The sequence below is a fragment of the Equus asinus genome, chromosome 12 (assembly GCF_041296235.1).
Source record: "Equus asinus isolate D_3611 breed Donkey chromosome 12, EquAss-T2T_v2, whole genome shotgun sequence".
Classification (NCBI taxonomy): Eukaryota; Metazoa; Chordata; class Mammalia; order Perissodactyla; family Equidae; genus Equus; species Equus asinus.
Window position 1 is genome coordinate 78,230,551 of NC_091801.1, and position 21,746 is coordinate 78,252,296.

General features: G+C 39.4%; 1 protein-coding gene across 4 annotated transcripts in view; it reads left to right on the plus strand.

Annotated features, from left to right (window-relative positions):
* The window catches only part of KHDRBS3 (KH RNA binding domain containing, signal transduction associated 3), a 189,067-nt gene that overhangs the window by 47,518 nt on the left and 119,803 nt on the right, over nucleotides 1-21,746 (plus strand). For all 4 annotated transcript variants that reach the window (XR_006534741.2, XM_044781148.2, XM_044781149.2 and 1 more), the window contains exon 2: nucleotides 14,816-14,934. Coding sequence is in view for 3 of the 4 variants with exons in the window: in XM_044781148.2 (XP_044637083.1) it covers nucleotides 14,816-14,934 (119 nt within the window). In the remaining variant the exon portion in view is untranslated. The remainder of the gene's footprint in view (nucleotides 1-14,815; nucleotides 14,935-21,746) is intronic.

A 21,746-nucleotide genomic window follows, 5' to 3' on the forward strand; every position in this document is an offset into this window, starting at 1 on the left:
TTCCCCCTGTTTTTATACATGAAGAAATGAGGGCTCAGTGAGGCTAAGTGAGTTGCTGGAGGTTCTCTAGAGGTCGAGCTTGGGCTGCTCCCCCAACACCGGTGTCCTCCTTTCCACTTTACTGCCCTGTTTGGGCTTGATTGGGACCCGTGAGGACCCACCTTAAGGCCTTGCATGGTACCTGGCACACAGTACTTAAGATGTCCAGCCTGTTGATTCCCAGGTTCTTTCCACTACGCTTCCAGGAATTTACCAAGATGGTGTATCAGTCAGGGTCTAGTCAGGTAAACAGAAATCACACCAGGTATTTGAACAGAGGATTTAGTATAAAGAACTGGCTAGACAGGTGCTGGATGACTGAAAAGGCAAATGGGGGGTAGTGAAGTAACACAGAAGTGGTACCAGAGGCGCCGTGCTGAGCCATCGCCCTCAGGGCTGGAGGAAGAAATGAACCAGCCAGGACCCTGGCGCCAAGGCCCACTCAGGGTGCTGACTCAGGAGCCTGAAGAGGGAGCTCAGAGGGCTGGGCCTCAGGCCTCAGGTGAGGGTCCTGGCTTGCTGAGGAGATGCAATGAGTGAGATTCTGGGAATGTGAGGGAAAATCACTGTCACTGCCACAACTTGAGAACACTGTTCTGGTACGCTGCCAGGAAATAGAAACAGAATGGGAAGGAGCAGGTCCCGTCAGTCTCCCCGACGCTGGCGCTCCCAATGCAGAACCTCTTAGGGGACTGCTGGCAGAGGAGAAATATGCTTCCAGAGTCCCTCCCCAGCCTTCTAGAACAGGATATGGATGGGTTTGGAGGGAGCTGAGAGGCACTAGCTTGGTAACTGGCATAGGTGGTTTGTTTATGGAAATTGGAAGATAGGTGACTTGCATTTTGGTTAATTCATACCTTGGGTCTTCCTAAAAGTTCCTCAGGTCTCACTGTGCCTTTCCGTGAAGAATATCATCATTCACTCAACAAACAGTTTTTGAATGCATGTTAGATTCATGGTGCAGAACTAGGTACTGGGGATGTGATGATGAATCTCACAGTTTCATGTGTAGACGAGCTAGTCAGTGAGACAGATGATAAGGACGTGTGTAAATCTCAGGGTTGAGAGCCGCCTTCAAGTTGAACTTGCCGTTAGATGATTGAATCCTCTCTGGGACATTCCTGCCAGCTGGGTCCGGCCTGTGCTGGATGGACTCCATAGATGAACTTAAAGTCTCTTTAAGTAGCTAGTTCCATCTTTGGAAAATGCTATTATTAGAATCTTCATCTCTATAATTTGAGTGGTTGCTCCTTTCTCTATGATTTCTACCTTTTAGTCCTAATTCTACCATTGGTCTTACTGACCAAATCTAATCCCTCTTTTATATGACAGACAAAAATATTTGTAAATAAATCGTATTCTCTCATGAATGATTTATCTTTTAGGATAAGCATTTTCAGTTGGTTTTCCTAGACAGTGCTTTTCAACTTTTTTCCATTGTTTCCTCCCTGACAGAGCCTTTTTAGACATTTTTTCCCCCTAATCGTCCTGCCCCCGTCACCCTGCCGTGAAATAGTGATACTTCAGATATACTGTGTATCTGCTTATGTATTGTGGCCCTTTGATGGGCAGCAATCACTGTTGATTTAAAAATTGGTGAATCCTCGAATCTGGTCTATCCTTCCTGGCCGTGTTATTAGTGTTCTCGTCTTGTTTGTTACTCTTTCATGGAATAGATCAACAAAGTATCCCACCTCTTGTGTTTAAGGTGAGAATAGAATACAGTCAGACATCAGCCGAAGATACTTATTGTTAGTTTTAGTCAAAGTAAAGCTTTGTGTTTACCCTTTGATTCTGGCTCATTTGCCCTGATGGGCTATGTGGTACAATTCTGTAAAGTAACAAGTAATCTGTATATTCAGCCTTAAAATCGATCAGTCAGTTGTCAGTAGATTTGACAAGTGGAACCCACTAGAGTGCATAATTGCTTAACTAAATACTTCATGGTTGAAGGACAAAGTGAAAACAAACAAATGCCCCCGGCTGGTCTCAGCGTAGTTATTTTTATATAAGATCCCTACATGATTTTAATGTACAGCTTAGTCTAGAATGTTAAGATCTATACCTAACTTGACAAATCTGTTTAAGAAAACTCCCAGTGGGATGGTCCACTGTGAGGAGATAGCACCTGCCTCATAAGGAGAGGTTTTATATATATATATATATGTAAAATGTGACTGGAGGATGACCTAGTATGGATAACTCTTCCTGGCTCTAAATTAACATAGGAAGGTTGTCCTCATTTTCAATAATTGTATGTATCTGTGTTGAGATATTTCCTGTCCTCAGAGGCTGTGACTAATAAGTGTATGCAGACTAATTTTTTATCAGTCTTAACTTTTTATGATGGTTAAATCTGAGTGACAAGATATATATTTCTGCTCTAATTGTATTTTGTTTTTAAAAGTGTTTTATGCCTGTTTGGCAGTTTTCAGGTAGCTTAGAAGAGCATTGAGTTATGAGGGAAATAATGGTATTTTTAGACATTTTCTATGTTTTGTTCTAATATTAATCTGTGGTTCTTTTCTAGCCATGTTCTTTATTCTAGCATATCTCTTATGGCTTTGTTGCTAGACCTTTTGTTTATTTATTAATTTGTTTTTTAACTTTTTTTTCTTGGTGGGAAAGAGTTTCCCTGAGCTAACATCTGCTGCCAATCTTCTTCTGTTTTCTTTCCCCCTCAAAGCTGCAGTACGTAGTTGTCTACTCTAGTTATAAGTCCTTCTAGTTCTTCTTATGTGAGCCACCTCCATAGCATGGCTACTGACAGGTGAGTGGTGCGGTTCTGCACCCGGGAACCAGAAACCTAGGCTGCTGAAGCAGAGTGTGCCAAACTCTAACCACTAGGCAATCAGGCCTGGCTCGATAGGCCTTTTAAACAACATCAAAGTAGATGTTTTCTTTGGGCTCTAGTTGTAATCCTAGATCATGCTATTTATTTTTAGAGTTTGTTTTATAAAAGTGACCCTGTAGATAATCATCCTATGAAAAATATGATTTAATGTTTTAAGGGTTATTTCCCCCCAGTTACTCTGACACTTTGCTATATAAATAGAGACTGATGATGATTATGAGACTGACCTAAAAATGTATAGCCATAGCACAGTTATATCCTACTTTGAATTTATTTTGAATACTCTGTCATACCCATAGAGTCTGTAATATTGTATATCTAACCAATAGAAGGTATTCATTGGTAATCTTATTAAATATTAAAGTAGTAGAGAGCAAAATGCTTGTACTATATGGTTGTTATAGAATATCATTAGTACAATCATATTTCTATCTCAAAGTGTGATAATGGCAGCGGGATAAAGGAGAAAGACATTGAATCTTCATACAAAGGAAATGGATTTTATAATGAGTGCAGTCTGCACAGAACTAATCTCTTTCTTGGATCATTACTTCACCTAATCATGAAACCTTTTTTAATTCAAATCCTTGCAGGGTTCTAATTGGTGACCTCTGGAGCCTGATAATTGTTTAAGATAGCTGGTCTTTTGCAGTATACTTAATGATGTTTGCAATTAAAAGTGAGAAATGTGGTTTCACCCTTAGGCAGGCGCGACTAAAAGTAGATTTTCCTTTTTTCAGTCTTTATTGGTTATTCCTATCCCTCCTCCCCATAGGTGCTGACTTAAGTCATGAGCAACTTGAACTAAGCTAATGCACTGTTTCCTTCATTTAGTCCGTGGGTTTACCGACTCTTCATTTGACAAATGCATTTATATTAAGAATAATTCTCAGTCACTTGGAATAGCCAAGGGCTTGGTCTGTTTGGGAAGGCAGGAACTCTTAGCCTCTTTTTGCCTGTCATCTAGGTCCATCCTCCTGCCTCTCTTTTTTGGGTGATTTAAGTAGAAGCTGAGCCATTCGTTGTGACCGGTTTCAATAAATATTTATTTCAGAGGCTTTCTTACTGTCAGATGAAAATGGGTTGGTCCATAGAAGAGAAATTTACCTGTATTCACCATTAGGACTGGTAAAACTATACGTGAACCTGAGCCCTGATCATTTGTTGTCTTCACTGCTGTGCACACCAGCATGCACTGTTGCGCGTTAGTTACATTTTTAACGCCCTCTGTTCCTTCTGTTATGTTTCACACTAAACTGCAAGTATTCAATGAATGCTGTTGACAGACTTGCTGTAAAATTCTGTTGGTTTATTAGAGGTGGAATTTAATCTATTCTGTTTACCTGTTGGCTTGGAAGGTTTTGTTTTCTTTTGAAGACAGTTGTGTGATATTTTGGAAAAGTAGTAAAACCTTTGAGAGTCAGACAATCCTGCAGTCAAACTTTGGCTCTGTCACTTGCTACATATAAGAAAAAAGGGGGTGATAATTCTTGTCCCAACACTCTGAGAAGTTATGAGGACTAAATCTATGTAAAGCTTCTAGTATAATGTCTAGAATATGGTAATTATTCAACTGGTTAGCCTCCTTCTACCAGTTTCAGGGGATATCTCATCTCTGATTTCCATTCTTTGGTCTTTAGTGTTTTAAAATTGTAAGAAACCTTTTGTAATTAGAAGTTTATTTTGAAAATTTCTAGAATTTAGTACCAAAATTCAGTAACCTACTTATTTCTGAAGGCCTTTGAGTCTTTCCTCTTTAGATGATAAATTTGTGTTCCATTGAGGCATTGAATGACCATGTCTCATCGTTGTATTTCTCATTTCTGGCCAAGATGCCTTTGTTTGGTGAATGATTGCATATATTGAAGGGGAAATTAAGGTGCCAGTACACTGGAAGCATTTTTTTTTTGTTAAAAAGAATTTGACAAAATTTTTATAATAATTCTGAGTAGTGCTCAAAAGTTTTTAGTTATCAGGATTTGATTCTCTAGAATCTTATTGCTTTCACAAATTCTTCGTGAAATCTCTTCTACACTGAGATGCATGTAAATAAATCATCACAAATTAGGCATTGTAATAAGTAAACGATAATAACCTATATTTGCATGATGTGTTAGAGTTTTCAAAGCACTTTAATAAACGTTATTTCTTTTGATACATGGTGAGTTTCCCCAAAAATGAAATAATAATCCAAAGCTATTTTTTTCACTCAAGTTCAGTATTCCTTTGCTCCAGTAATACCACGAAACTGGAGGGAGCGTGGACTTAGGAATCAGGTAAACTGGGGCTGGAACCTCGGTCTGGGTTGGCTGTGTGACCTCGGCTGAGTCGCTGGATGTCTCCAAGCACCTGTGTCTTTTCTGCACACTGAGGATGACGTCCACTTTGCTGTAGTGTTACAGGCGTTAAACACCTGGAAGATAGTCAGCAAATACATTCCAGCTGCTGAAATTATTGTTATATTTTTGTTAATTATCCATGATGGGGAGTATCAATTCCTTCCTCCTTCTCTCTTTCCCTATCAACCTTTCTTCCTTCCTGAAGGAATTTGACTGTCATTTCCTGTGTGTATGTTTTAATCTTGTGTGTTGTATATATATTTAAGGATATTTTCTGTACAAATGTTCGCTCTGTCTTTATAAAAATAGTTTACTTTCAGGCATTCTTAATATTTAGAGTATTGACTGTTTCCTGTTCCCTGGATGGTATATTTATGTGTATTTATGATGAGCTTATTCATCCTTATTAGACAGTGATATGCATCTCTACTCTGCCATGCCATTTATTTCTGTTTATGGAAGATTATTTGCAAGATCTTGAGCTATATGAATCAATCTAGTCCGGGCAGGTTTTAGTGTATTCAACTCTGGTTTGATTCTAATAGATGTTCAGTTGAGTTTGGATTGCTTAAATAAAATAATTCCTTCGTGAAAACATTTGTCGTGTTGGGGGATAAAAAATTTCTTTTCAGACCAGCAGCCATAGTAGCATTTTAGTAATTTGTCAAACAGAATTTCAGTGGCCATGAACGCTATTTATATATCTTCTAAGATGAGTTTGAATCCTCCCACTGGCCTGTTGTGTTGTTTTGAGATAGATTTCGGAATGTTGAGTGTAGGTATTATCACTCTTCTCTGGGCTTCTCGTCTTGGTCCGGGTCCAGGCTACACCCTGTCCTGTAGTGAGTTCGTCAGAGTTAAGGCGCTTGGACAAGGGGGCCTCTGCTGACTGTGTCCCTATCCACACGACTGCTGTGTTGTGCAGCCACGTTTACTTTCTTAGTTATACTTTTCTGACCCTTTTGTGAATTTTTATTAAGTAGCTTTTAAACACCTAATAAGATGGGCTTTGGCATTCGATATACCTTAGTGGGAATCCTGACTCTCCTGCTTATTAACTGTCTAAGCTTTGGCAAGCTTTTTAACTTTTTAAAAATCCATTTGGATCCTCAGGGTCTTCTGTAAAGTGGGGGCATAGATCATAGATTTGTTAAAGAGGGGCTTTAAGTCAAGTGCACAGCCCCATAGTTGGTGACTCATTGTTAACAAGGTCATAATTACTTAAGTAGTACTGGTATGATAAGTGATCTCTGAAGCAATTTTCGTTACTTTTTAGTGTTCTGCTGTGTAATTTTGTGTGTGGCAAGCTCGGATGGAAACTGCTGCATGTAAAGGAGGCATCAGAAGCTCTTTGCAAAGAGCCCTTGAGGTTACAAAGGCGCAGGGCTGGAGAGCTGCATTTTGTCTTCCCAGCTCCTCTCTCCACCCTTCTCTGCTCTGCTCTGGGCCCGGGAGGCTGAAGTGTGTGATGTGAGGCCCGTATCAGCAGATGCTTTAACCCCCTGGCTTCTGGTTGGGTCAGTACCTACCCAGTGGAGGTCACCAGTAGCAGACTGGCAGGAGGGAAAAGAGGGATCAGAGTGTTTGTTCTCTTTGGCTCCCTCGGTGGTAGGTCCCCAAAGGATGGCTGCTTCTCTCTGTGGAAGGAATCTGCAACCCTGTCAGGCTGCCCTCACAGTGGAAGGAAAGAAAGTTTCTCTTTCTTTTTCTTTCCTGCCACTTCATGCTTCATCCCCTGGGGCAGTAACACCTCCCCTCCTGCCTAACCCCCAGTACTGCAGTAGTCGCACCCTGATATACTGGCCCTTAATTAAACTCTCTTCAGATCAGCCAGTTTGAATACCATCTGTTTCCTTCTGGAATCCTGTTCCTTGGATCATTCACCCAGAGAAAGAACAGAGGCTCTAGGATTTGGCAGAGTTGCCGAGTATCAGGGTTTCTAGGTAAAAGTTTCTGATACTAAAGTTTCTGTATGGGCTCAGCGTACGAAGTCATTGGCTCATTAATACTGTCTTTCCTGGACCTGTTTTGTAAGGAGTATTTCTTTCCTTTATAGAAGCACTGTGTACTCCAGGCTTGATTGGGTTGCTAGTTAGACAAGATGTTCTAATGACCTGTTGGTGGAATGTGTTGGGAAAGTGTCCTGGATTGGGAGTCGTGAGTTTGAGTCTTGGTAATGTTGCTTGCTAATTGTGTGACTTCTAGAAATATATTTTCTAACTTTTCTCATGTGCAAAATGTGAATGAGACTCAACCATCCTGGGATGTTGTCAGGATCATGTGAGATAAAGCAGTGAAAATACTATACAAGGTAGAGCTGTGTGTGCAGATGTCTTATTTGTAATGATGAGTCATTTCATCATTCGTTCTTATAGCGTGTGTCTGCAGAGCTGTTACCACATGCTAGGCACTATGAACTGAATTAACAGGGGGTCGCTAACAGTCTGTTGGAGAAGACAGGCATGAAGTAGGAAGTTACACCTATGGTGAGTATCATGATAGAATGCTGTGATTTTTGCTTAACTAGTCTGAGAATTCAAAGACAGCCTTTCTAGGACATGGGATTCAGGCAGAGACATGAAGGGAAGGATAGTGCCAGGCAAAAAGTCTAGAGAAGTGTTCCAATCTTGGAGAACAAGTTCAGAAGCCGAAGGCCTGATGAGCATGGAGCTTTGAACCCGTGGAGAGGATGGGAGTTAAGGGATAGAGGATAAAGCAAGGGGAGAGGGCGCGAGCTGCATCCCGTGTGTTTGATTGGGTATTCAGTGGGCATGACGCTGTCTCTGTGAAAGGCTTGCCTCTTTGGTGGCACTCTCATCCATCTTCTGTCGACTTTAAATATGAATTGCCTTCTAGTTCAGTCCCTCATTTGTTTGTGTGATTATCCAGTTGTATTCTGCTCTGCTCTCCCTTTGTATTCCACCCATTCCATTTCCTACTCCACCACCAGACCACCTCTCCTTCAGGATGTCTCAGCAGACTCCTCTGCTCACAACTGTTAGCATCTCCTGAGGTGACTCCACTGTTAGTATCAGTTTTGGCATTAAGAACCTGGCCTGCCTTTTCATGCTTTGCGTTTCTTCTCTGTTGGCTGAGGAGATCTACCTCTCTCCTCACCCTGAACCTGCCTGATCTTTCTGCAAGAAACTAGGACTTGGGTCAGGAAATTGCATTCATGTCTAAGCTTGTTCACTAACTGACTCTCTGATCACAGAATTTTGTCATCGTTACTTGTATGATTTATTCCATTGTGTACTATTAAAAGAGAAAAGGAAAAAAATAGGTTATATCTGAGTAAAACTCTATGTCAAATGCACAGTGTAATCAGATGAGTGGATGTGAACTAGGGTCACACAGGGTTACTTGACTTCACTGAAGAATTCATCATTTCTTTGCTGGCAGTCTCCGTTCCCTGTCCTTTAAGGATTTAGCACGTATTTGATAGCTTTTTGAACAATTTTACAAATTCCCAACTTTAGTCCCTTTTCTGTGGCTCTGTGTACATTTGATTAAATTTGTCTGTTTACATGCCTCAGATCCTCTGTACTCTATTCCCAGCATCTAGTACAATTTCTTCAACACATGGGAACTCAGTCAACTCCAGAAATGGAGTGGCTGGGACAAAGGAGACGTCAATTTAGAAGTGTTTGATTCTGTGAGAGAATTTAAGCGGCTTTAGTGAAAATTTACACTACTAAAATTTTTTATATTGGAGATTTAGGTCATTTAAATTTAAGGGTTATTTGTTTTTTAGAGGATGAGTGGATTTTAATATATTTGGTAGGCACAAAGGTAAGTGTTTAGGAAGCTCTCTACTGGACTGGACCAAGGCAAAAACAAAAAAGGAATGAACAAACAAAAGCCAAAAAAGACAGCACTGACACTCAATTATTTCTGGCCTGACAGAGATGTTGTGTCCATGGTTTGAAAATGTAGCATTTTAATCCCCTATGTTATCTAAAACTTAATCACATATTTGCTTATTATTTCTGAGCTGGGAGGTGGGATTGGCACATTAAATTGTATGGTGACAGATGTAACCTGGGGATTAGTGAAAGTTGGATCCTTTATGCATTTGACCTTGAAAATCTGATTGGATTTCCCTACGGTCAGCCTTCATTTGCTACAGTTAACTGAAAGGTTAGAACCGTCTTGGTGGGTGTGAAGTTCCTTCCCTTCCTCAGGGAAGAGCAGAGGGTGGTCGCATGGGTTTTGGAATATGAAACTCCCAGTTAGGGGCAGGCATAAACACTACAAAGCTGTTTCAAGATTTCATAGATCATCATGTACAATTCCCCATTTTTTTGCGTTGTATTTTATTGGACTTCATGAAAATGTCAAACTACTTGTAATCCTCAATCAAGTAGAAAATAAAAAATAGTTGATTGAACAGGACCTAAAGAAATAAAAGTTTTGACTTTAAACTTTTTTAGACAGTTTTCAATTTAAAGCTGGAGGACACAAGGGCCAGAGAAAAGTACAATAGCCATGATTGAAAGCAGATCTCTTTGACTCCAGAGACTGGATTGGGGCTCTTTCCTTTGCTGTGCTGTGTGTTAAATGTGGTACATGCAAACCTACATGCTTTTAACATGGCATCAGGCTTCAGACATTTTTTAAATGAATCTTAAATGGTGAAATATTATATTTCAACATAATTCAAAGCTTACTTAAGGTAATGTAGGGGAGGAAGACATTTCCTCTACCCACTCTGGGTCCTCCTGGCCGGACAACGAATTAAATTCACATGAGACAGAATAACAGGAGAAAATTAAACAAAGTTTTATAACATGTATACATGGGAGAGACCCAGAAAAACTGAGCAACTCACCAAAATGGTCGAAGCTCTCCTCTTAATTACCACCCTCTGCTAAAGACAAAGGAGGATGTTGGGGGTGGGGAGAGTCAGTTATGGGAGATTATCAGAAAAGCACATTAAACAAGGGTAACGTCATTATGCAGATTTAAGTCCTTGCCTTCTGCATTGATAAGAGTGTCTAGAGATAAGGTCATCCCCCCCTCTTCTTGGTACAAAGAGGGAGACACCTTTACAGATGGAGATTTCCTTTACAAATGTAAATGTCTCTTACAAAGGGTAAGTAAATTCTACTTTTCAGAGTTTCTCTCATATCTGTAGTTTTTAAAAGTAACCAGCCCAAAATAATCTTCATGCCAAAGAGACATATCTTGGGGTGGCCAGTTCCAGTCCCCCACAGTAACAGCAAGATATTTTAGCAATGAAAGATTTGCAAAGTTGACTATTCATCTAGAGAGGAAATTAGGTATTTTGTGTATATTTTCTTTTAATTTTTATTTTTCTCTTTAAAATCATAGGCATATCTCAAATTTTAATTTAATGTATGGTAAAATACATAATTTTTTTCTAATTTTTTAATTTTACCTTTATCACTTTGCATGTCACCTCAAATTAAATGTCACTGATTCAAGGAATAACATTTGAATTCTGATTATAAAATTAAATATGAAATAGTGCATATGTTGTAAGTTCTCAAAAATTATAAAAATGCTTTATTATTTGAAAAGAAAATTATTAGTTAAATCATGGTTTTTTTTTCTTGCTGAGGAAGATTTGCCCTGAGCTAACATCTGCTGACAATCTTCTTTTTTTGCTTGAGGAAGATTCTCTCTGAGCTAATATCTGTGCCAGTCTTCCTCTATTTTATATGTGAGTTGCCACCACAGCACGGCCGCCAGTGGGTGATGTCCGTCTGCACCTGGGAACTGAACTCAGGCTGCCAAAGTGGAAAACGCTGAACTTAACCACTAGGCCACAGGGCCTGCCCCAAGTTAAATCTATTTTTAGAAACATATATGTACATTGAATTTTTTTTCTAAGAAGTTTCACTGTACCTAATTTTGTTGAATCTTCTAACTATGTTAAAGGTATTTCCAATTATAGCATACATAGGTAGATAAAAGTAAAGTGTGGAATTTATTTTCTTCTAATTAAAGTGAAGTCATGATTTGTTATACTCAACAGAGCAGATGACGTGTGGCTTACTGCTCTTTACTGGGGAAAACAAAACGAACTAGCTCATGTATGCTATTGGTTCTACAGTTTTCAGAGCCTGTGTGTGTTGTGCGTGTGCACATATGCTTATTTATTCATGGAAAACTTCTGAAAGAGTATATACAATTGTTGATTATTACTACCTCTGGAGTATGGGTGTAGGAGAAACCTTTTCTTTTAATTTTATATCCTGTAATATTGTTTAAAACTTTTACTGTGTACATTTTATTTTTATAGAAGAAAATCAAAATTAAAAGTACTTTTGAAAGTTTTTTTCAACAAAAATAGCAAGCATTATCTGAGTAAATCTTTACATTTCACATCCTTCAATTTCAGTGTGTATTGTTCCCATAGAGATTCTATTTAGAATCAGTTTTATAGGATCAAAACATAGGATAATACAAGAAAGCCGACAAAATAATCAATCAGTTTATTGGGCGATTCAGTATTTATTGGTAGTTGGACACTTTGGTCAGAAGCTGGAGAGCTAATTTGCTGTTCCTTTCTGTCAGCTGTCCTTTTTTATCTCCAGGTCCTTCCCTGCTCCTCTTGGTTCCCCGCACCCCCACCCAATCTCTCTTAATCCCTGTTGTGTAGTGTTTTCTGACACCAGCCAATTCTCCAACACCAACTGGGTGTCCAGCAATTCACTTCAATTTAATTCTGTCACTAACTCCTGGAGTTAGGGCAGACGCCACAGAATAAGGGCTTAGTCCCACAAGACTGCCCCCACTTCAGATGTCAGCTGCAAATAGGGTGCCTAGACTACCCACATTTCTGCTTGGCCAGCTGCAAGTGTGAGGGTTCCACAACCCGACTCGACCTCAGTTTCAATAATTTGCTAGAATGACTCGCAGCACTCAAGAAAACACTTTATTTACTGTTATGGTTTATTATGAAGGTTACAAGTCAGGAACAGCCAAATAGAAGAGGTGCATAGGGCAAGGCATGGGGGGAGGGATGTGGAGCTCTGTGCCTTCTCTAGGCATGTTGCTTTTCTAGCACTCAGAGGTGTGCACCCGCCCAGAAGCTCTCCAAACACTGCTGTTAGGGGTGTTTGTGGAGTTTTCATTTTGTGGGCACGATTCATTAAATCATTGGCCACTGATGATTGGACTCAATCTCTAGTTCCTCTGCTCTCCCCAGAGATGGTGAAAGTGGTGGGTGCTGAAAGTTCCAACCCTCCAGTCACATGGTTGGTTTTTCTGGCAGTCGGCTCCCTGGTCCTCCAAGAGTCACCTCGTTAACGTAAACTCAGGTATGGTTGGAAGGGACTTGTTATGAATAGCACAAGGCACTCCCCATCACTCAGGAAATTCCAGGGGTTTTAGGAGCTCTGTGCCAGGAACTGAGAACAAAGACCAAAGATGTATTTTTCACTACACCTCACCTGTGTACTGACTTTCTACCATGAATTGTTAAATAAAAAATTATTCTGACACTTGTTAAAATGGTAAGAAAGATTTTATTCAGGACTGTCATGATAGGTGTCAAGACTGTATTGCCACAGGGCTCAGAGATGAGGCTCAGCTCTGAATACAGCAAAGGCAGTTGGGGATTTAGAGCTAAGAAGCAGAATGCAGGGGCCAGTGGTTGGAGAGTTGCCAAGAGGAGACATCCAGGCCGGCGGGGTTCTTCAGTGATGACTGAAGCCACAGGCCTGCAGCCTCCAGCTTTAAACACAGCCTACATTTATCCAACAATGCCACGAAAATCTTATCTTCTGTCAAATATGCCATTAAAAACAGTGGAAGAGACTGCAGTGGCACACTGTCTTTGGAGTCAGGCAAACCTGGGGGTAAATCTTACCTTTGCCGTTTGTTAGTAAAGTAACCTTTCTCGACTTCCTTTTTGTCGTCTATGGTGAGGATTGAATTGTCTCACGAATGTGACGTGTATTAAATTCTTAAACATTCCTGCCCCAACAGGCAAAATGAATAAATATGCGTACCCCTTTATACAACGGATACCGTCCCTGGTCCTTCTCTGTGCGTTGGTCCCCTTCTTTGACCCTGGGTGTTTTGTGGTCAGTCTGGGGGGGGTTCAGTCCATGAATGCTCTGCTTCAGCAGTCATTCAAGTACATATTCTTGTACCTCCTCTACAGCCAAATGCTCTAGGCAATTATGTGAGGAAAGAGTCTCCTGAGATTTTCCAAGATCTGGAACTTGCACATAGTAGGTGCTTAGTAGTAGATGTTTATTGAATGAAGAAACCGATTTTACGTAAAAGAAATTTATGTTCTGGTTGGAGAATATCTTAGTCCTTTTGGCTGCTATAACAGGCAGGCTACCATAGATTGGGTGGGTTATAAACAACAGAAATTTTTCTCTCAGAGTTCTGGAGGCTGGAAATCCAGGATCAACATGCCTGTAGAGGCAAAGTCAAATGCGGGCCCACTTCCTGGTGCGTAGACAGTGGTCCTCTCACTGTGTCCTCACATGGCAGAAGGAGTGAAAGAGCTTTCTGGGGTCCCTTTTGTAAGGGCAGTAATCTCATTCACGAGGGCTCCACCTTCACCATCTGATCACCTCGCTAAAGCCCTGCCACCTACTACCATCAGATTGGGGGTTGGAATTTCAGTATATGAGTGAGGGAGGCACAAACGTCTATAGCAGAGAGGTACCACATTTTTTTTTGTCTGAATTATAAGAGTTGTACATAAAGTGCATTGCCAATATCAAGGTGAGATTGATTCTAGCAGTCCTCCTGTCCCATTGAGGAAGACGACAGTCACATATAAAAAGTCGTATTTAATGTGGTTGAATCTTCAAGGAATTATATGAAATTGAAGTCATCAAAATAACAGCATAAGTGGAGAAAAGAGCATTAGCAAAGGCATGAGCATTGAGTTGATTTGTGTCACTTGTGAGGAGGGCAGATTTGGTTGGGGAGGTTGAATGACAGAAGCTTGTCTGGGCTTTTTTTTTTTTTTCCTTTTTCCTTTTTCTCCCCAAAGCCCCCGGTACATAGTTGTATATTCTTCGTTGTGGGTCCTTCTAGTTGTGGCATGTGGGACGCTGCCTCAGTGTGGTTTGATGAGCAGTGCCACATCCGCGCCCAGGATTCGAACTGACAAAAAAACTGGTGCCTGTCTGGGCTTTTAAAGCCGTTGTAAAGAGTCAGTTCTTGATGGTGTAAGCCTTGGAGAGCCAGGCCGGGTTGATAAATAGGGATGTCAGTGCTTTGTAACACTGAACTGAGAATACTTTATGGCTTTTCTTTGCTGTTTGATGAGCCTTTCTTTAGGATTCCAGAAGGCCCCAAGGAACTTCCTTAGTGTTTGTGTTTGCTTGTGAGCTAGTCCATGGATCCCCTCTTCTAGCATGGGCAGTCGAGACTGGACTTTGTAGAGTCATGGTCTATGCATTTTTTCCACCGTACTGGTGAAGAATCATTGATAAAATGGGAAATATGTCCTTACCTGAAAAAACTGAGCAATCTAATAGTCCATGTTCTGTGTTTGATTTCATGCCACCTTAGAGCTCACAAGAACTCCCCATCTCTGGAGTTCTAAGCTATATACTTCATGGTTATCTTTTTTCCTTCACAGAAATAGAAAAGTTTCAAAAAGGAGAAGGCAAAGATGAAGAAAAGTACATTGATGTGGTGATTAATAAGAACATGAAGCTGGGACAGAAAGTGTTAATTCCTGTAAAACAGTTCCCTAAGGTAAGACAGTGAGGTCTACACTGCAGGTGTGTTACACTTAATCACGGGGGAGCAGATGTTTAATTTATATTCTGTTTAATATTTTCTTGAGATATTTTCCCTTAGCACAGCTGCCTCCCCATATGTACTTTTAAAGTTAATTAAAAACTTATTTAGTGATTCCATTTTTTCTGTTTGACTTTAGTGTGACTAATGGAGCCCCTAAAATTTATGCTTCTGAGTCATACTAGTGATGCAAATTTGGACAACCTGTTTAATTTCTTTCTACTGAAGTTTCTTCATTTATAAGATGAGGCTGGGTTGTTAAGAATTAAGTAAGATTGTCCATGTTAAATGCTTAGCACAGGGCTTAGCACATGAATTTCAAAATATTATCTATTCCTGGGGGCCAGCCCAGTGGCACAGCAGGGGCGCAGTGGTTAAGTTCACATGTTCCACTTTGGGGGGCCAGGATTCGCCAGTTCAGATCCTGGGTGCAGACCTACACACTGCTTGTCAAGCCATGCTGTGGCAGGCATCCCACCTATAAAGTAGAGGAAGATGGGCACAGATGTTAGCTCAGGGCCAGTCTTCCTCAGCAGAAAGAGGAGGATTGGCGGCAGATGTTAGCTTAGGGCTAATCTTTCTCAAAAAGAAAAATAAAAAAGAGGAAGATTGGCAATGGATGTTAGCTCACAGCCATTCTTCCTCAAACACATACACACAAGAGTAAAAAAAAATCTATTCTAGAAAAAAAGTTCTATTTTTCATTTATTGCGGGTGTTATTTTATGTCATCGAGCACAATTAAAATAGATGCTTTAGGCCTGGCCTGGTGGTGCAGCGGTTAAGTGCTCACATTCTGCTCTGGCGGCCCAGGGTTCACCAGTTCGGGTCCCGGGTGCAGACATGGCACCACTTGGCACGCTATGCTGTGGTAGGCATCCCACGTATAAAGTAGAGGAAGATGAGCATGGATGTTAGCTCAGGGCCAGTCTTCCTCAGCAAAAAGAGGAGGATTGGCAGCAGTAAGCTCTGGGCTAATCCTTCTCAAACAACAACAACAAAAAAAGATGCTTTAAGGTCCCATCTACTTCTAAAATGTTGGCCATCTTAGATTTGGCCTGAATTGATACTCTTTTTACCCTGTTTTTCTTTTTTCTTTCTTTTGAGTGTCCATGTACATGATTCCTGCATACTGTTGTAGATACCAATAGTTCATTTCTTTTGATTGCTGAATAATAGTTCATTACCTGAATATACTTCAATTTGTCTATCCACTTGCCTGGATGGTTTTCAGTTTTGGGTTATTATAAATTAAGTTGCTGTGAACATTTTTGTAAAGTCTTTTTGTGACCTTATGTTTTCATTTCTTTTGAGTAAATACTTAGGACTTAAATTGCTGTGTATTTAGTTTTATGAGAAATTACCAGTACTTTTTTCCCAAAGTAGTTGTACCTTGTGACATTTCCAGGAACGATGTGAGCAAATTGTGGTTGCTCCATATCTTCAAAAGTATTTGATATTGTCAATCTCTTTAATTTTAGTTAATCTGGCAGTGTATTGGTATTTTGTTGTGGTGTTAATTTCATTTCCCTGGTGATTTTGAATGCTTTTTCATGGACTTATTGACCATTCATGTATCTTCTATTTTGAAGTGTCTTTTTAGATCTTTTGCCTATTTCTAAATGGTCTGTATGTCTTGTTATCATTGAGTTGTAGAAGCTTTTTTGTATATCCAGGATAAAAATCTTCTGTTAGATAAATGTTTTATAAACATATGACTCAGTCTATCACTTGCCTATTATTTTCTTAATAGAATCTTGTGATAGGCGGAAGTTTTTAATTTTGATGTATAATGTATCAGGTTTTTCTCTTATGATTCTTACCTTCTGTAAACTAAGAAATCTTTGGCAACCTCAAGGGAAGGTTAGAGTGTTTTTAAAGTTAGAAAGATAAGTCTCCTGTGTTTCCTCCAAAATCTTTATCATTGTAGCTTTTACTTTTAGATCTATGACCCATCTCAATTTTTGTGTATGGTGTGAGATAGAGGGTCAGAATTCATTTTTTCTCATTCTGGATGTATCCGGGTTTTCTGGTACCATTTGTTGAAAGATGTTTTCCTCCACCTGGTTGGACTGGTTGTGTTGATGCCTTTGATGAAATCGAGATGACTGTGTAAAGTGAGGGTCTGTTTCTGCACTTTCAGTTTTGTTTCATTTATCTATTTATGTATCTTTACGCTGTCTTCATTACTGTAGCTTTTTGTAGTAAGAAACGAAGTGAGGTAATGTAGTCCCTTCAACTTTGTCCTTCTTTGTCAGGATTGCTTGGAAATAGGTCCTTTACAGTTCCATATAATTTAAGAATTATTTTATAGATTTTCACAAAACGTTCTGCTGGGATGATGATTGCAGTTGCATTGAGTCTCTTGATTAATTTAGGGAGATTTAACATCTTAGCAATATTGAGTCTTTCCTTCTTTAAGCAGGGTATATCTTTCCATTTATTTAGAGTTTTTAATTTCTGTCAGCAGCATTGTTTACTTTTCAAGGTAAATGTCTTATTTGTCTTTTGTTAAACTTATTCCTAAATATTTTTTTGTTTTTTGACACTATTGTAAAATGAATATTTAGAAATTTTATTTTCCAATTTTTTGCTTCTAATATAAAATTTTGTACATGGACCTTGTATTCTGCTACCTTGCAAAATTCACTTGTTAGTTCTAGAAAACTGTTTCATAGATTTCTTAGGATATGCTGTATACATAATTAGATCATCTGCGTAAACAGTTTACTTCTTCTGTTCCAGTTTTTTTTTTCTGTTCCAGTTTTTATTCTTTTAATTTGTTTAGCTTGTGTTCTTTTATTGGCTAGGATCTCTGGTGTAATGCTTGAATCCAAGTGGTAAGATGAGGCATTCTTCCCTTCTTCCCAGTCAATGTGGAAAGCATTCTATATTTAATCATTAAGAATGGTAAGAGCCATAGGGTTTTTTTGGTTAGTCCCTTTATTTAGTAGAGGAAGTTCCATTCTGTGACAGTTTTGCTGAGGGGTTTGATCCTGACTGAGTGGTAAATTTTGTTGAATGCCTTCTCTGCATCTATTGAAATGAACTAGGGTGTTACTCCTTTATGCTGTTAATATAGTGGATGTTATTGATTGATTTATCTAAATTAAACCAACTTTGCATTCTGGAGGTAAATCATACTTGGTAATAATATATTATTTTTGTATATGGCTGGATTCAAATGCGTCTATGTTCATGAGTGATACTGGCCTAGAATTTCTTTTTTTATATAGTTTCATAGAGTCAGTGGAGAAGTGTTCCTTTCCCTTTCTTTTAAAGAATGTATGTCAGTTTGCTGCTACTTCTTTCTCAATATTTGCTAGAATTTACCAGTGAAGCCATCTGGGCCTGGAGTTTGGCGATGAATTCAGTGTCTTTAATTGACAGGGCACTAATGAGATTTTCTATTTTACCTGTAAATTTTTGTTTGTTTTTCAAGCAGTTTGTCTGTTTCATCTTTTTCTGACCCTTTCTCTCTCCGCCTTTTGAGACTTCATTTACACATTCCTTCATCCATGTGATATCCTAAAAAAGCTTCCGTGGCTCTGTTTACTTTTTTTTTTTTTTCCCTTGTTCTTCAGATTGGATCATTTCTACTGCTGCATCTTAAACTCATTGATTCTTTCCTATGTTATCTTTATTTTTCTGTTAAGCCGATCACATAAATTTTTTATCAGGTATTATAATGATTTATTTCAGAATTTATATTTGATTCCTATGTAAATATGGGTATGTGAAAAAAACAATTTTCTCTCCCAAGATTTTCTATTTTTTATTCATTGCAGGTGTCATATTATTTACATCATTAAGCACAATTAAAATAGGTGCTTTGAAGTCTCTAATTCTAAAATCTTACAATTGATAATCTTTTATCTTTTTTTGTTTTTTTGAGGAAGATTAGCCCTGAGCTAACATCTGCTGCCAATCCTCCTCTTTTTGCTGAGAAAGACTGGCTCTGAGCTAACATCTGTGCCCATCTTCCTCTACTTTATATGTGAGATGCCTACCACAGCATGGCTTGACAAGTGGTGCGTAGGTCCACACCTGGGATCCAAACTGGCGAGCCCTGGGCCACTGAAGCGGAGTGTGTGAACTTAACCGCTACATCACTGGGCCGGCCCTGATAACCTTTTATCTTGATAACAAGTCATATTGTTCACTTTTTATTTTTACTATGTTGTGTAGTTTTGGATTGCATACTGGACATTGTGAGTGTCATTTTGTGGAAACTACTCTGGTTCTATTTCTTGGAGGAATGTTGATTCTTTTGGATTCAGTCTGCAGACTGTGTGCTGGGTAGGAGTGCAGATCTTAGTTCTGTTCTTTCCTTACTTTGACTTTTGTGTTTATTTTTGGCATACGTGATGTGGGGGTCAGCCAGAGATTTTGTTAGATTTTATACACAAAATTGGGGTTCCTCAACTCTAACTCTGTCTTTCCCAGTATTCCTGCCTCACAGTTCAGCACTCTGGTTGCCTCAAACTCTGCTACTCAGGGTAAAAACTCCAAAATCAATAAATTTGCCCAGACTATTCCCTTCTTCCAAGTCTTGACTCCCTTTCAGAATTTCCTTGTTTTTGATCGTTCTCCAGAGGCTTCAGATAGTTGGTTTTTATATTTTGTTCGGTTTAAGAGTTTATAGTTGTTATCTTATAGACAGTCAGCCTAATAGGAGCTTACTCAGCCATACTTGCAGAACTGAGAATGGACATTTTTACTAAGTACAAAACTATGTTGTGAACATTTCACAGACAGCCTCATTACTAAGCAGAGCATGACTTATGGAAACCTTTGTAAATTGATCAGTATGCTCGATATCCTTTATATGCTCAATATGCAGTAGATAGAAAGATGAACAGACGCTGCCCCATCTTGAAGTAGTTCATAATCTAGTAGATGATTCACCTTAAATTAGTGCTCTGTTGTCTATGAGTAAGTATATGAAATAAAATAAAGTATATGAATAAAGTATAGGAAATAAAATCTCAAATATTGTTTTTCAGTGTCAGCTTTGATGAGAGTAGGGGAAGACAAATTATAGTTTCTGTGTCTACAGACAGCAGAGTCCATTTCGAGTACTTATCATGCCTGAAGTAGGCTACTGAGAAATGCACTGCTTTCAGAATGCTGAAAAAGGATGTTTCTGCTTAGCATAATTGAGCACGCAGGTTTCAAGCAGCCTTGTATAAAGGTTAGTATAGCACTTGCATCAGTTCTAAGAAAAAGCTTTCATGCTGGAATAGGTTAATAGGCTGAGCTGGAGGAAGCTGGCAAGGCTTGCCCCTCTGGGATAGCAGTGGGCAGAGTAATACAGCTTGATGTGGAGTTGATGCTGACTATACACTTTCGGCTTCTGGGGCAACAGAGAAGTGCTGTTTGTGAAAATCGATCTAATTAATTGAATAATTTCTCTCCTCTCAATGAACCATTTTCAACACTCTTCCACTGGCACCACATTGATCACCAGTCTTTTAGTACTCAAACCTAAAGTGTATTCACTCTCTTCAGTTATATGCCTGAGCTTGTAGGGTGTGAGACTCAAAGTAAACGCTTGCTTTATGATTTTTTAAAACATATTTAAAAATTGCAGAAATCGTCCTCCATAGTTTTCCTGTGGATAAATCCTAACCCTTGGTACCGCGCAATGACTAGATGTGACAGAGTTAATGTAAGTACGCAAACGACGTTGGAGCAAGGCGCCCTATCTCGGAGGACGGTAGATGTCTCGTGCTTTCGATTTTACGTTGATTTTTCTCATTAAGTGGTTCGTCCATCAGTGAATTAAATCCATCCATTCGCATACCTCACATTTATTGAGGGTCTCCTCTGAGCCAGGCATTGTGCTGGAAAAACAAAAGTAATTAAGACATGTTGTTTTGTGGGAAATGCAGATGAATAAAATCATGTTTATAGTACAGTGTGAGAAGTGCGATGGTAGTGTACTCTAGAAAGACCAAGAAGAAGGTTATGTTGCTGCTCTCAGAGAAGACTTTCCTGAGGTGGCTGTGTCCGAAGGAGCTGGCTGGGTAGGAGTCAGAAGTACAACAGGGTGAGACTGAGGTGATCCTGACAGGGGAGTGCTATATCTAGAGCAGAGGACGTCTGAGAAATTATACGCCATCTTGTTTGGCTAAACAGGTTAATTTCAGTAAGATGTGAGGATTTTTGTAGAGGCTTTATAAATAAAGTGGTAAGGGAGAAGAGCATGCGGTAGGATTGGTCAGTGGGGCTGCGAGGATGGAGTAGGAGGTGGTATTCGAGCTGTTTTAGAGGATGAGGTGGGCTTCTCCAGGTGTTCACTGATTGGAAACTAGTTCAGGAGCGGGAATGCCATGTGCAAAGTCATGCTAGGGAGAAAGAAGGCTGATGCACCATTTTAGCAAGTGAGCTGTGATATGAAATTAAATAAATTGTATCTCTGCATCATGATGCATACATGCTCTACTGCTAGGGTAAGATGTCTGTATTATATTGTTAAATAAAAAAAGAAAAAGCAACATGTAGAGCAGACAGCATCCCAGTTGGACAGTTATTTGAAAAAACTGACTAGAATCTTAACAACAGTGATTTTCTGGAGTGTGGGATTATGTGCTCTTCTCTGCTTTATGTGTTTCTGTGCTTTAATGATAACTTGATTATCATTAAACTTTTGATAATGATAACTTGGTTATCATTATAACTTTTATAATTAGGATGAAAAAAGATTTCCATTTTTGGGAAAAATGTGCCTGAAATACTTAATTTAGGAGGTACGTTTGTACTATG